This window comes from Prionailurus bengalensis, chromosome D2 (assembly GCF_016509475.1).
Source record: "Prionailurus bengalensis isolate Pbe53 chromosome D2, Fcat_Pben_1.1_paternal_pri, whole genome shotgun sequence".
Taxonomy (NCBI): domain Eukaryota; kingdom Metazoa; phylum Chordata; class Mammalia; order Carnivora; family Felidae; genus Prionailurus; species Prionailurus bengalensis.
The window spans coordinates 33,167,722-33,181,279 of NC_057351.1; the positions used below are offsets into that span (position 1 = coordinate 33,167,722).

Below are 13,558 nucleotides of genomic sequence, written 5' to 3' on the forward strand. Positions count from 1 at the left end.
GGGTGGGGGTGGGGGTGCGAGACTGCTTCCAAAGATCTGCCTTGTGTGCGAGGGTGAGACGTTTGGGCTCTATACCATAGAGGGGGGTTGCAGGCACTGTTGTGATGAGATCAGAAGCATGAGAAATGGATAGAGAAAAGGGGACCTGGATCCAGGAGATCAGGGCAGAGATTCTCATGACCATCTGATTAAATAAATATTTATTTGCTGAATTCGACTAAGGGAAATCAGAGAGCTAATTGAACTTAGATTGAGACATGGGGGTGGTATCTCAGGAGAAGGTGGTTCCACTTTAGGCAAATTGTGTTTATTGTATCTGTAGATGATTAAGTAGAAAGGCCCCCGTGGTGTGTTGGATTTGCTGGCACCCGGGAGAGCAGACAAGGCTGGAGACAAAGAACTGAAAGTCATCTGCATAAATGTGATAGCTGAAGTTCTGCCTGTGGATGAGTTCAGCACAAGGTCAGGCCGCAGCCTGATCAGCAGGTCTAGGAGTCCAGAAAAAAAAAAAAAAAATAGAAGCCATTCCTTCCTAAAATACCAGAGCTTTGAATTTGCTGATTCTGCATAGTTCAGGTTTTATGAGTAATACTCCAAAGGAATGCGTGGGTTGACCATGAAGTAGTATATAAAATTCTTAACAGTCAGAACATCTTGCTAAAAAGAAGTGATTAAAAAAAAAAAAACAGTTCCAGTCTTCAGCAACCAAATCTTTTATGTGTTTTGATGTAAATAGAAGTTGAGAGAATGTTACAGTCAGGAGTGGGGCAGGGTTTGGGAGGTGGGGATGGGGAACTCCTTAGAAATAAACATAAAATCTTTTCTTCTCCTGGCCCTGGCCTGGCTCAGGTGGTAAATGACAAGATCGTGGCAAGCAACCTTGTGACAGGTCTACCCAAGCAGACCCCAGGGAGCAGCGGGGACATCATCATTCGAACCAGCAAACTGCTGATCCCAGTGACCTGCGAGTTTCCACGCCTATACACCATTTCGGAAGGCTACGTTCCTAACCTTCGAAATACCCCACTGGAAATCATGGGCCGCAGTCATGGAATCTTCCCATTCACTCTGGAGATCTTCAAGGACAATGAGTTTGAAGAGCCTTACCGGGAAGCTTTGCCCACCCTCAAACTTCGAGACTCCCTCTACTTTGGCATTGAGCCTGTCGTGCACGTGAATGGCTTAGAAAGCCTAGTGGAGAGCTGCTTTGCCACCCCCACCTCCAAGATCGACGAGATCCTGAAGTACTACCTCATCCAGGATGGGTAATTATGCTGCTTACACGATTTACTACCCCCAGTTCACATCCACCTTCTAAGTGCACAAGCCTACTCGGTCATTTCCTAAAACAACATGGCACTCTTATGAGTTCTTAATTGGTTCAGAAGCCACTCATTGACATATTGGAGGTAAAAACTGGTGAGGGAGCAGAGAGTCAAAAATGACTCCAAGGGGTCTAGCTCAGGTGACTGACTAGATGCCATTAACCAAGACAGAAGGCTATAAGTAGAAAAGCAGGTTTGAGGTGAAATATTGAATATGATAATTCCAAGTAATGTTATTGAATTGTAAATGCTTGTAGGATATATGGGAAGAGAAGTTCAGTGGGCAGTTGGAAATGTATATCAGACCTTGGAACAAGGTCAGGACTAGAGATAAAGGAGCAAGAATCATCCCTGTAGACTACAGGCACCCCTTGTAGACTTCTCTTTTAAGAAGCTTGGTAGCGAGGGGCGACTCTTGGTTTTGGCTCAGATCATGATCTCATGATTTGTGAATTCAAGCCCTGCATCGAGCTCTGTGTTGACAGCACAGAGCCTGCTTGTGTGTGCGTTCTCTCTCTCTCTCTCTCTCTCTCTCTCTCTCTCAAAATAAATAAATAAACTTAAAAAAGAAGAAGAAGAAGAAGAAGAAGCAGCTTGGGTAGCGAAGGAGAGAAAAGAAATACTTGGAAGGTTTCAGGAGAAGAAAGATCAAGTGAAATTTGGTTTTTCTGTGCTTGTTTTATACAAAGGAGATTTCCTTTATCTCCTAAGAATCCTTGGATTGAGAACTATGTGTGTCTCATGGGATCATTGGAAGTCTGGCGGTTATCCCATCCATTGCTTACATTCCCAGGAAAATTACACTCATACCCCAAACTCATGGCAGAATCTTATCAGTTTCTTGTTCTCAGTGTCAGGTGGGACATATCTCAGGTAGGGGCAGGGACTGCAGCTCAATGAAAGGGAAATGGTCTAGCAAGAGCACCACATGGGCCATGCCCTTTGCTAATTGGCCTGTTGGACTCTGAAATATCTACTTAGCTTTTATCTACCAGATCTCTCATCACAGGCAACCTCCACCTGCTGTTGTCAATCTCTCGCACAGTGATTTTTCAACTCTTGAAGCACATTGGGATCAACCAAGAGCCTTTTGTAGAAAATAGCAGTACCCCCATGCTGTTCTCTCTGTTCTCTTACTGTCTTAATTCCAGCCCTTGTTATCTTTCACCTGGACAGCTAAAACAGCCTCCCAACAGCCCTCTAAGTCCCAACTCTCAAATCTCAGCTTCAAGAGTCCCTAGATATCTAGTCAAAAGGAAGACAAACTTTAAATTTTTGAAACAAACAAACAAAAAAAAAAAAAAAATATATATATATATATATATGGTCAGATCCATGTTGAAAACCTTTGATGGCTCTTGATTTCCTTTGGTTAGTAAATTTCACTGTTTACCAGCAGGAGTACTTCTAGCCTCAGCTTTCTGTAGCCTCGTTTTCTTGTGTTCAGAAAATGGAAAATTTATCATTCTGAGCTGTTTTGGGTGGCCAGTAATAGGTCTCATAGGAGTCTGTAGTTCTTGGGATTTCTTGCCATCTTAAAGTTATCTTCACAAAGCTTTAAAGTGAAAATTAGAAGTATCACTTTTTATTTATTTTTTTCACTCACATCCTAAAGTTAATAGATTAAGGAATGGATTTTCTTTTAGGGGGAGAGGAGATTTTGGTTCCTTTTTTTTTTCTAACAGCATTACTGGAGTACCATTCTCATACAGTGAGCATACACATTGAAAGTGTACAGTTGGGTAAGTTCTGATGTATACATTCATGAAGCCATCACTATAATCAAGATAGGGAACTTTTCTCTCATTCCAAGAGTGTTCTCCTTCCCCTGTACTTACTTTTTACAAAAATAAATGTATAATAACCCACTTACTAGAAAAAGATATAATCTACAATCTCAATGAAGCTTGCAAAGTTTGTTTATGTATTTGTTATTCAGATAGTTAAGGACTATATACTTTTTATTTTAGACAGTTCTAAGAAGCTGTGCTATTTAATTTTCCAGCCCTTAGCATGTACAAAATAGCCCCCCTCCTGAAAATGCTACAGGAGAAATTAAAATGCTTAAAAGCCAGAGACAAGAACTCAAAAACACAGCTGTAGAGATCTATTTAGTAACCAGGCAAATAGTCCCATCTCTGGCACAATAATGGATAGTACTGTAATGGTGTATATGAGACAATTCCTCAAGATAAAATCCAACTCTGAGCCTGGCTTATTGTGCCTCACCCTCTGACCTCTGCCTTCTCCAGTTTCTGCTCCTGGCAAAGGGAACTACAGGCAATTCCCACATTCCATTGTCCCTTACACCCTTCTGACTGCACCTGTTGTTTCCTCTGCCTGAAATCTTCTTCCCCTTTTCTTGCTGCCTGAATCTTACTGGTCCTTCAAGATTCGACAGGATTTCTTTCCTCCATGAAGCCTTCCCTGATTCCTTCCAACCTGAACTAGAAATATTCTTTCCTTCTCTTTCCTCCTCAATGCCTAGCCTATAGGGTCATTAAATATTGGTCAAATGAATTATTGCGTGAGCATTTAGCATAACAATAATCTGAAGCTAGTCCAGAGCCCTAAAGTAAACATAATGCAGTGTGATTACATTTATAAACTGTTTGATTATTCATCGTCCTCAGCTTAAATTTAAATCGGGATGGTTTCTCCTGGTATTTGGCCCATCTCGTTTACCTCCCTCCAGTTTCAATCTGCCTGTGCTCTGAGAATGCAAAGTAATTTAATACAAGCCCACGCAAGTAGAATTATAAAGTTATTCTCCAGAAAAAGAAACATATTGAATTCCAAAAAAAAATACTGGACAACATTTGGGTAATCAATGATTTTGTATTATCCTATATACCATTGTTACTTTCTTTCAACACACCAACTTAGAGCTGATGAACCAGCATTGTGTAATCATGGCAAACCCCAAGTCAAGAGCCAGAATTTGTTCTGGGTTCTCTTCTGTAATATATTACCCTGTAACAACTCTTTTTGCCTCATTCTCGCTTGAAAAAACAACAACAATAGTATTTTTAGGTAAAAATAAATTGAAAATGGTGAGGCACTTAGATGAAAAGTGCCATTTTAATATCGCTTTACTCTTTTTTATCATAGATACAGACTGTAAACTCCTTGACATCACAGACCATATTTTTCATCTTTATATCCTCTGCAGTTCCCAGCAGAGTATGTTGCATTAGATTAGATATGCAGTAGGTATTTGTTATAGAACGTAATCAAAAGATGGCATAAATTAACTTTACCTCAGGAAAATGAAAATGAGTACATAAATACAAGAAATAACAGAAACTGCATTATATATTTAGATCTTCTTCAGTTCAGGGGAATATGGTACTAGTGGTAATATAAGTCACAATGCCTTATTTTTAAACAATTTTATGGGATTTTTCAATGGCACTGAAACTTAGCAATGAACTAGAAAGTGGTCTTTAAGCATGTGGAGCAAGTATCCAATTTCATAGACTTTTACTTCTGATCCCCACTTTTTTTTTCCTGGCCTTGGCAGGCAAGAACTATTAGGTATCCATAAAAGGGAAAATACATTCAGGGAAAATAAAGTTCCTTTAAAATTCAGAATGGGAAAGATGATACAGGGGTAATCCCTGGCCTGTAGGAAGAAAATGCTCATCAAATACTAAACCGTGGTCTCAAAATTGAGAATCAATAACACATCTTTTCCTCAGCTAACCCTGACGTACCCTACGAGTTTCACTTCAAGTAGTAGACCTGAGATTCAAACCCAAAAACCCTACAAAACCAAAACTTAGCGTTAAATTTGGGAAAAGAGGAATTACAACAGTTTGGAGGTGAATGAACTTTCCTCAGGAGAACGAGTTATTCTCTCTGGAACTTAGGTCTTTATGCAGCTCTTTGAAATACAAGTTGGGGTTTGCTCATCTCTGAACCCCCCTTGTTAGTGTATATAAAGTGTCCAATAAATATTTATGAAGTCTAGTTAAAAGAATAGCCTTTTTAAGCCAATTATCGAGTATGTAACCGCAGAGTCCCTACCATGTATTACAAATAAAAATACAGCCTTACAAAGATACCTTCATTTCCAGAGATATCGTTGGAATAAATGTGGGTGCTGTTGCTGGCACTTCAGTACATTGATATGTCAAGAGGTCCTTGTGCCCAGTTTGTGGGTACAGAGAATGAGAGATGATTAATGAACAGGGTTGTATCTGAAGATGCCTTTCTAGGGAGGGAATTTCATTTTTCCTTCATTCTCAACAAGCTTGAGTTCAGCCCAGCCTCCTCCGCCCAGTCAGCCACTCTTTGGACCAAACACATTGGACTGGATTGTTTTTCCACCTCTGTAGAAACAATCAAGTCTTACGTGCTCTCCTGTCTTGCTTTCAGCTGTGTTTCAGATGACTCAGTGAAGCAGTACACATCACGAGACCACTTAGCAAAGCACTTTCAGGTTCCTGTCTTCAAGTTTGTGGGCAAAGACCACAAGGTGAGCTGAACACCTTTACCTTGTAACCTACACCCCCCCCCCCCAGACCTGAATTGGTGTCCCAATTCGTTGACCTTCTCTATGAGATCAAAGTTAGGATCTGCATTCCCCTCTGAAAAATACTGTAGGGGTGCCTGGGTGGCTCAGTCGGTTGAGTGTCCAATTTTGGCTCAGGTCATGATCTCACAGTTCATGAGCTTGAGCCCCGTGTCAGGCTCTGTGCTGACAGCTTGGAGCCTGGAGCCTGCTTCAGACTCTCTGTCTCCCTCTCTCTCTCTGCCCCTCCCCTGCTTGTGCTCTCTTTCTGACTCTCAAAAATAAATAAACATAAAAAAAATTGTATAAAGTAAAGAAAAATACTGTAGAATTGGCCACCTAGAAGCCTAATACCTTCATTAATATCACAGTTATCTGCCTCCCTCCCAAGAAAATCACTGTGCTTGTTCAAAGAAAATACTATATGATCATAATTTTAAGTCATTGTGGGCAGATATGGTTGAAAAAGTCTGCTTGGTAGTCATTGGCCAAGGATATGGACAGAAAATTCACAGAAAAGACAAATAGCAAAGCGTTCAGTGAAAATAGTACTTAAGATGCCAATTAGAACAATTATAAGACATTATTTTATGCATATTAAATTTATAAAAATTTATCACAATGCTTGCAAAGTTATAGGGAGAATACAGTGACAGTATAAATGAGTATAATTTCTGGAAAGTTGTCTGATAATATGTAGCAATAACCATAAAATCATATTCTAAAAACTCCAATTCTGACAGTTTCTCAAAAACAAACAAGCAAAAAAAAAAAGAAAAACACGATTTGTTAGATGTGTTTACAGAGCATTGTTACATGGGAAATGAGAGAAAGCCCCCAACCAGGCCTACCATATATCAGTTAATGCAATACTAAGCAGTTATTAAAATGAGAAATACAGAAAAAGGAGATATGAAAAAACTTTTATCATAACAGTTTACATGCATATTGAATATGCTACGTTTTTGAAAATTATACATACACCGAAGTTATAAGAGGCTTTTTTTGGTTTTTGTTTTAGTAGAGTTGTTGAGACATTTAAACCAAAAGAAGTTTAAGAGACCAATATTCTTTTCCACCCTGCATTTAAGTGAATTTAAGTGAACAGTTACATCACTGTTCCAGAGCACCTGCTAATCATGATGGCTAATCCTGATCTCCCTCCTCAAGCAGGCAGCATGCTTTGGGAGGTAACGTGTAGGAAGAAGCTTGGGCAAAGAACTTGTTATTTTACACAGAAGTGTGTGGGCACCAATGTTTTTCCCAGACTTTGATGCTAAGAATGAAGATGTTAACATTATTAGATGTTGCCTTCTCAAAGGTCTCTCCTGTCCCTGTACAAAAGCAAAAGTTATAGGTGTGGGGTTCTAAATCACCCACATGACTCAGTGTGTTTTGCCACCTGACCAATGTTGTGAATCTGGGGAAGTTTCCTAACCTAAGTCTCAGTTTCCTCATCTGTAAAATGGGGATGATAACATCTACCTCAAACAGTTGTTGTTCAGATGAAACGAGACAATATATATGAAACATTTGGTATAGTGTCTAGCTTCTAGAAAGGGCCCCACAAGTGGTAGCTGTTATTATTTTTGTTAATTATAATTGTGGTCTTTCCAGGAAGTGTTTCTGCACTGCCAGGTCCTTGTCTGTGGAAGGCTGGACGAGCATTCTCGCTGTGCTCAGGGCTGCCACCGGCGAATGCGTCGTGAGGCAGTAGAGGGAGAGGATACAGCTGGTCTGCAGAGCCAGATGCTGACTGGCGGCCCGATCAGCATCGACTGGGAGGACTAGGACCACCCAACACCCAAGTGCTGGCTTTGGGCCACCCACCTCTTTGGAACTTCTCCCTACGTACGCCCTCTGAGAGCACCAATCAACACCCTAGAACATGGCGCTTCTTTGAACCTTATACTGTGGGTTTAGACAGACTCCCGGAACTGACTCATTCTGACTCCGGCTGCTGGGTCAGGAAAGGTCACCTCACTGCTGACTGATCCAACCCATGGGCTTCATCTTCCCAACGTCGAAAGCTATGCTGTCCCTGCAAGAAAGCAGCTCACCCTGCTCCCCACATTTCCTTCCTACAACAAAACAGCTCATGTAGGATGCAATAGGACCCCTAAAATCAAAAGTCGGGCATGCTCTTCTGAAGTATAAACTTAAAACAAATTAAATGGTTGCTTGAAATTAGGACCTAAATACCCAGCAACTCCTTAAATATGTAAATAATAATCATTCCCTGAAATTTCAACTCAAACGCAGAGTAGTTATAGGAGATTCAGAAGTTTATCAGTAGAAGTGTGTACTAAAAAATATTATTTGATTTTCCTCTTGCACAGTGTTTTCTTTTGATATTTTTATATTACGTGAAATGTTTTCAATTAATAAATATTAATAAATGTATTGACATGCATTTAAGTGGTTCAATGACTGAACTGTAGACAAAATTAAAATTTGGTACCATATGTCCTGTTATTTGGCATTCTAAGCCCTCAGACTGATACGGCAACAAGAAAAAGGTATAAATTATACCATGCTCTATTTTGTAGGTAGGTGCTTAATACAGTTTATTGAAGTAAATATTATAAATCACAGAGATAAATTTTATATGCAATGAAATCCAGTTTCTTAATATGCCAATTATTTTTATGGCTTTACATAAGATCAGGAAACAGTTTTTCTTCTTTTTCTTTTTTGAAATGGCTATAATCAACAATTCTTAATGCAACCAGTAAAATTGACAAATGGAAGTGAAAGGACAGAATGACCTAGATCAAGAATTGGCCAGCTTTTTTTGTCAAGAGCCAAATGGTAAACATTTTAGGCTTTCTGGCTATACAGTCTGTCACAGCTGTTCAACTCTGAGGTTGTAGCACAGGAGTGACCATAAACAAATGAGAATATGGTTGTGTTCCAATAAAACGCCACAGAAGCAGTGTTAGACCTGATTTGGCCCATGAGTTTCATTTGCTGATCCCTGATCTTAGTGGACCTCAGTCCTCCCAGTGCATCAAGATCAGGTGGGGAGCACTCATAAAACACCTATAGGTAGATACCCTCAGAGGGTTTCTGCTTTTTAATACTCCTTTGGTAATTCTAATCTGCACTCAGTATTGAGAACCAGAGTTTAGCAACTGACCATTTGTGTGTCCTCAGATTTCAGGGACTTCTAGCTATCTTCAGTGGCAATTTTTACGAAATGCTTCTCAGATCCTACCATGACACTAACACCACTTAGTAACTGGGAATATCAACAGGAATAATTCACTGAAGGAAAAAAATGGAACCTCAGAGACCTAACTCCATCTGACCTCCACCTCCATTGGTCTTCACCAAGTAAGTCTCTGACCTTTCCCACTTGTTCTTATCTCTCCAGCACCAGTGGGAATGATTGTTATCATTGGTGGAACTTACCAGGTTGGGTTCTGTTCTCTTCTAAGTGAAATGGAAGCACATTGGTGATAATGGAATTCATTCATCTCTTTTCATATTTCCTAAAAAGAACACTTTATTAAATGTGAGATGCTTACTGGCAACTGAAACATGAATCAGAGGAAAGTCCTTGCCTCCCAAATGGTTGGATGCTGCAAAATTTCACTTATGAATATAATTACCAAGTCCGAGAATCCCAATATTTTAGTCTTTATTTTAGTCTTTAAACTAAGAACTGAACTGCCAGGCAAATGTTTCTTGGTTGGGGAGACCATTGGTAAAATAAAGAGTAGTCTTCAAATCACTCCATGTCTTTTTTCCAGTTCTCCCAAAGGATGGGACTCACGTTTCAGCTGTAGAACAACATTTCCTTTCTCTTGCTTTGTGTTATCCAAACATTTGGAAGCAAGGATGAGACACATCTGCCACACTACCATCTCTGAGACTGACAGCTGTGGCATCACTCAAAACCAGGAAGGGATCACCTCTTTCTCATAACTCTTCTTTCTCCTCTTCTGCACAGATGCAGGCTGCCCTTTGGCTATTCATGAAAGGTCGGCAGCCCAAGGTCCATACGGTATTGAACACAGTATCAGCCAGAGAATCACAGGCTACTTGAAAAGGATGAAGAGGAAAAAAAAAAAAAAAAAGAAAAGAAAAAAATGAAGAGAAATAAAAGGTTAATGTACAAGACTATCCCAAGTAGTTTGAGTAATTTTAAAAACGAATGCAATTCCAAGCATGACATGATACCCAGAGGAAAATAAAAGCAGTGATCCAAATACATAATTAAAAAGAACATACACTTAAGAGAAACTTAATAAGCTTCCATCCAATCTAATTAAGCAGAATATACTTTGAGGTGCCCTTCTTTTATGGGCCTCTAGGTCAAAATCACATTTAGCAATCAGAATCTCCTATATCACTATGCACACTCCATGGAAAATCTACCATTTTTGCAGAATACTCCCTCAGATAACTGTACTATGTTTTCTGTAGCTTTCTCTGTTTAAGTGTGGGATGAATAACAATTCACTCATTAAGAAAAACATATGTGTTGGTCAGCCATTCTGTTAGGCATCAGGGATGCAAAGACCAAAGAGATCCCAACTAAAGTACTCACAGTTTGGACAAAGAGGTCGACAGGATGGACAGGTAAACTAATGGTTACACTACACTGTGATGGAAGTAATATCATGGTGGTATGGGAACCCACACAAAAAAAGTCTATCCCTTTGGGGTAAAGGTTATTATGAAAGGCATCTCAGAACACCTTCCATTAGAATTTTGATAAGAATTGTATTGAATCTGTAGATTGTTTTGGGTAGTATGACCATTTTCAATGCACAAGGCTTTCACCTCCTTGGTCAAATTAATTCCTGGGTATTTTATTCTTGATGATGCAATTGTAAATGATATTTTTTCTTAAATCATCTTTCTGATAATTCATTATTAGTGTATAGAAATGAAATTGATTTTTGTATATTGACTTTGCATCCTGTGACTTTACTGAATTTATTAGTTCTAATAGGTTTATGTTTTTCTTTGTGGAGACTTTAGGGTTTTCCATATATGATATCATGTCATCTGCAAATAGTGGTAGTTTTACATCTTTGATTCCAATTTGGATGTCTTTTATTTCTTCTTTTTGCCTAATTGCTCTGGTTAGAACTTCCAATACTATGTTAAATAAAAGTGGTGAAAGTTGGCATCCTTGTCTTTTTCCTGATCGTAGAGAAAAAGCTTTCAGCTTTTCTCCATTGAGTATGATGTTAGCTGTGCGCTTGTCACATATGGCCTCTATTATGTTGAGGTATGTTCCCTTTATACCTACTGTGTTGAGAGGTTTTTTTCACAAATGAATGTTGAATTTTGTTAATGATTTTTCTGCATCTATTGAGAGGATCATACAATATTTATCCTTCATTTTGTTAATGTGCTGTATCGCATTGTCTGATTTGCCGATGTTGAACAATTCTTGCTTCCCTTGAATAAAGCCCACTTGATCATGATGTATGATCCTTTTAATATTATTGAATTGAATTAGGTTTGCTAATATTCTGTTGAGGATTTTTGCATCTATATTCATCAGAAATTTATCTGTAGTTTTTTTTTCTTATGGCGTCCTTGTTTAGTTTTGGTATCAAAATAATACTGGCCTCATAAAGTAAGTTTGGAAGTGCTCCCTTCTCTTCAATTTTTGGAAGAATTTGAGGATTGGTGTTAATTCTTCCTTAAATGTTGAAGTCATTTGAATGGATGCTTAATTCTTCTTGAAATGTTGAAACCATTTAAATGGATGATTAATTTCTCTTTAAATGTTGAAGCCACTTAGAAAGTCCATTTTGGGGTGCCTGGGTGGCTCAGTCAGTTAAGCATCTAACTCTTGATTTCAGCTCAGGTCATGATCTCATGGTTGTGAGATCAAGCCCTGTGTTGGGCTCTGTGCTGAGCATGGAGCCTGCTTGGAATTCTCTCTCTCTCTCTCTCTCTCTCTCTCTCTCTCTGTCTTCCTCTGCCCCTCTCCCCCACTTGTATTCTTTCTCAAAAAAAAGTTGAAAAATAAAAGTCTATCTTGCTCTGGACTTTCATTTGTTGAGAGATCTTTGATTGCTGATTCTATCACTTTACTAATAATCAGTCTGTTCAGATTCTATTTTTCATTATTCAGTTTCAGTAAGAACTGAATGTTCCTAGGAACTGCATGTTTCTAGGAATTTACCCATTTCTCCTCAGTTGTCCAATTTATTAGCATATAATTATTCATAGTAGTCTTTTGTGATCCGTTGTATTTCTGTGGTATCAGTTGTAATGTCTCCTCTTCTATTTCTGATTTTATTTATTTGAGTCCTCTCAAATTAGCTTTTAATTAGTCTAGCTACAGGTTTGTCTATTTTCTTCATCTTTAAAAAAAACAAAACAAAACAGCTCCTAGTTTCATTTATCTTTTCTATTGTTATTTTAGTCTTAGTTTCATTTATTTCTGCTCTGATCTTTGTTATTCACTTTCTTCTACTAACTTTGGGCTCCAATGTTTTTCTTTTTCTAGTTCCTTGAGGTGTAAAGTTGAGCTATGTATTCAAGATCTTTTTGATGTAGGCATTTACTGCTATGAATTTCCCTCTTAGAACTGCTTTTGCTGCATCTCATAAGTTTAGGTATGTTGTATTTCCATTTTCATTTGTCTCAATGTTTCTTTATTTCTCTTTTTTTTTTTTTTTAAATTTTTTTTTCAACGTTTTTTATTTATTTTTGGGACAGAGAGAGACAGAGCATGAACGGGGGAGGGGCAGAGAGAGAGAGGGAGACACAGAATCGGAAACAGGCTCCAGGCTCTGAGCCATCAGCCCAGAGCCCGACGCGGGGCTCGAACTCCCGGACCGCGAGATCGTGACCTGGCTGAAGTCGGACGCTTAACCGACTGCGCCACCCAGGCGCCCCTATTTCTCTTTTGATTTCTTCTTCAACCCATTGGTTGTTTAGTACCATTTGTTTATTTGCTCTTGACATTGCTCTCAACACTTCTATTCAATATTGTACTGGAACCCCTAGACAGGACAATTGGCAAGAGGAATATGTAAAAGGTATCCAAATTGGAAAGGAAGATGATATGTAAATGGCATTATCTTATGTATAGAAAAGCCCAAGGAATCCACTAAAATCTATTAAAATTAATAAGTGAGTTCAGCAAGGTTTCAGGATAATAGATCAGTATACAAAATCAGTTTATTTCTGTACATTATTAATGAATAATCTGAAAATAAAATTAAGATAATAATTTCATTTATAATAACAAAAACGAATAAAGTACTTAATTTAAACAAAAGAAGTGTAAGACTTGTGTTCTGTAAATTAGAAGACACTGTGAAAGAAATTAAAGACAATCCAAATAAATGGAAAGACATTCATGTTCATTGATCAGGAAACATAATTTTGTTAGATGGTAACATGTCTCAAATTGATCTCCGTATTTAACAAAAGCTGTACCAAATTTCTAACTGCCATTTCTTGCAGAAATTGACAAGCTGAACCTAAAATTCATAAGAAAATTCAAGGGACCTAGAATATCCAAAACAATCTTGAGAAAGAAGAACAAAGTTGAAGATTACTTCCTGATTTCAAAGTTTACTACAAAACCATAATAATAAATACCATGTGCCACTGGCATAGATCAATGAAGTAGAATTGAAAATCTAGAAATAAATACTGCATTTCTGTTCAACTGATTTTTGATAAGGTGCAAAAACAACTGAGTATGAGAAACGTCTTTCAACAATATGCAGGA

At 38.4% G+C, this 13,558-nt stretch overlaps 2 protein-coding genes across 4 annotated transcripts in view; one reads left to right on the plus strand and one right to left on the minus strand.

Moving 5' to 3' along the window:
* OIT3 (oncoprotein induced transcript 3) overlaps positions 1-8,794 on the plus strand; it is a 28,538-nt gene extending 19,744 nt beyond the window's left edge. Inside the window, exons 7-9 of the mRNA XM_043596604.1 lie at positions 850-1,265; positions 5,706-5,805; positions 7,459-8,794. Coding sequence (XP_043452539.1) covers positions 850-1,265; positions 5,706-5,805; positions 7,459-7,632 — 690 coding nt within the window. The 3' untranslated portion in view covers positions 7,633-8,794. The remainder of the gene's footprint in view (positions 1-849; positions 1,266-5,705; positions 5,806-7,458) is intronic.
* A 673-nt stretch (positions 8,795-9,467) lies between these two features.
* Positions 9,468-13,558, minus strand: part of PLA2G12B (phospholipase A2 group XIIB) — a 30,700-nt gene continuing 26,609 nt past the window's right edge. For 2 of the 3 annotated variants that reach the window (XM_043596607.1, XM_043596605.1), the window contains exon 4: positions 9,468-9,887. In XM_043596607.1, coding sequence (XP_043452542.1) covers positions 9,766-9,887 — 122 coding nt within the window. In that variant the 3' untranslated portion in view covers positions 9,468-9,765. The remainder of the gene's footprint in view (positions 9,888-13,558) is intronic. The other variant, XM_043596606.1, reaches the window with a different exon arrangement.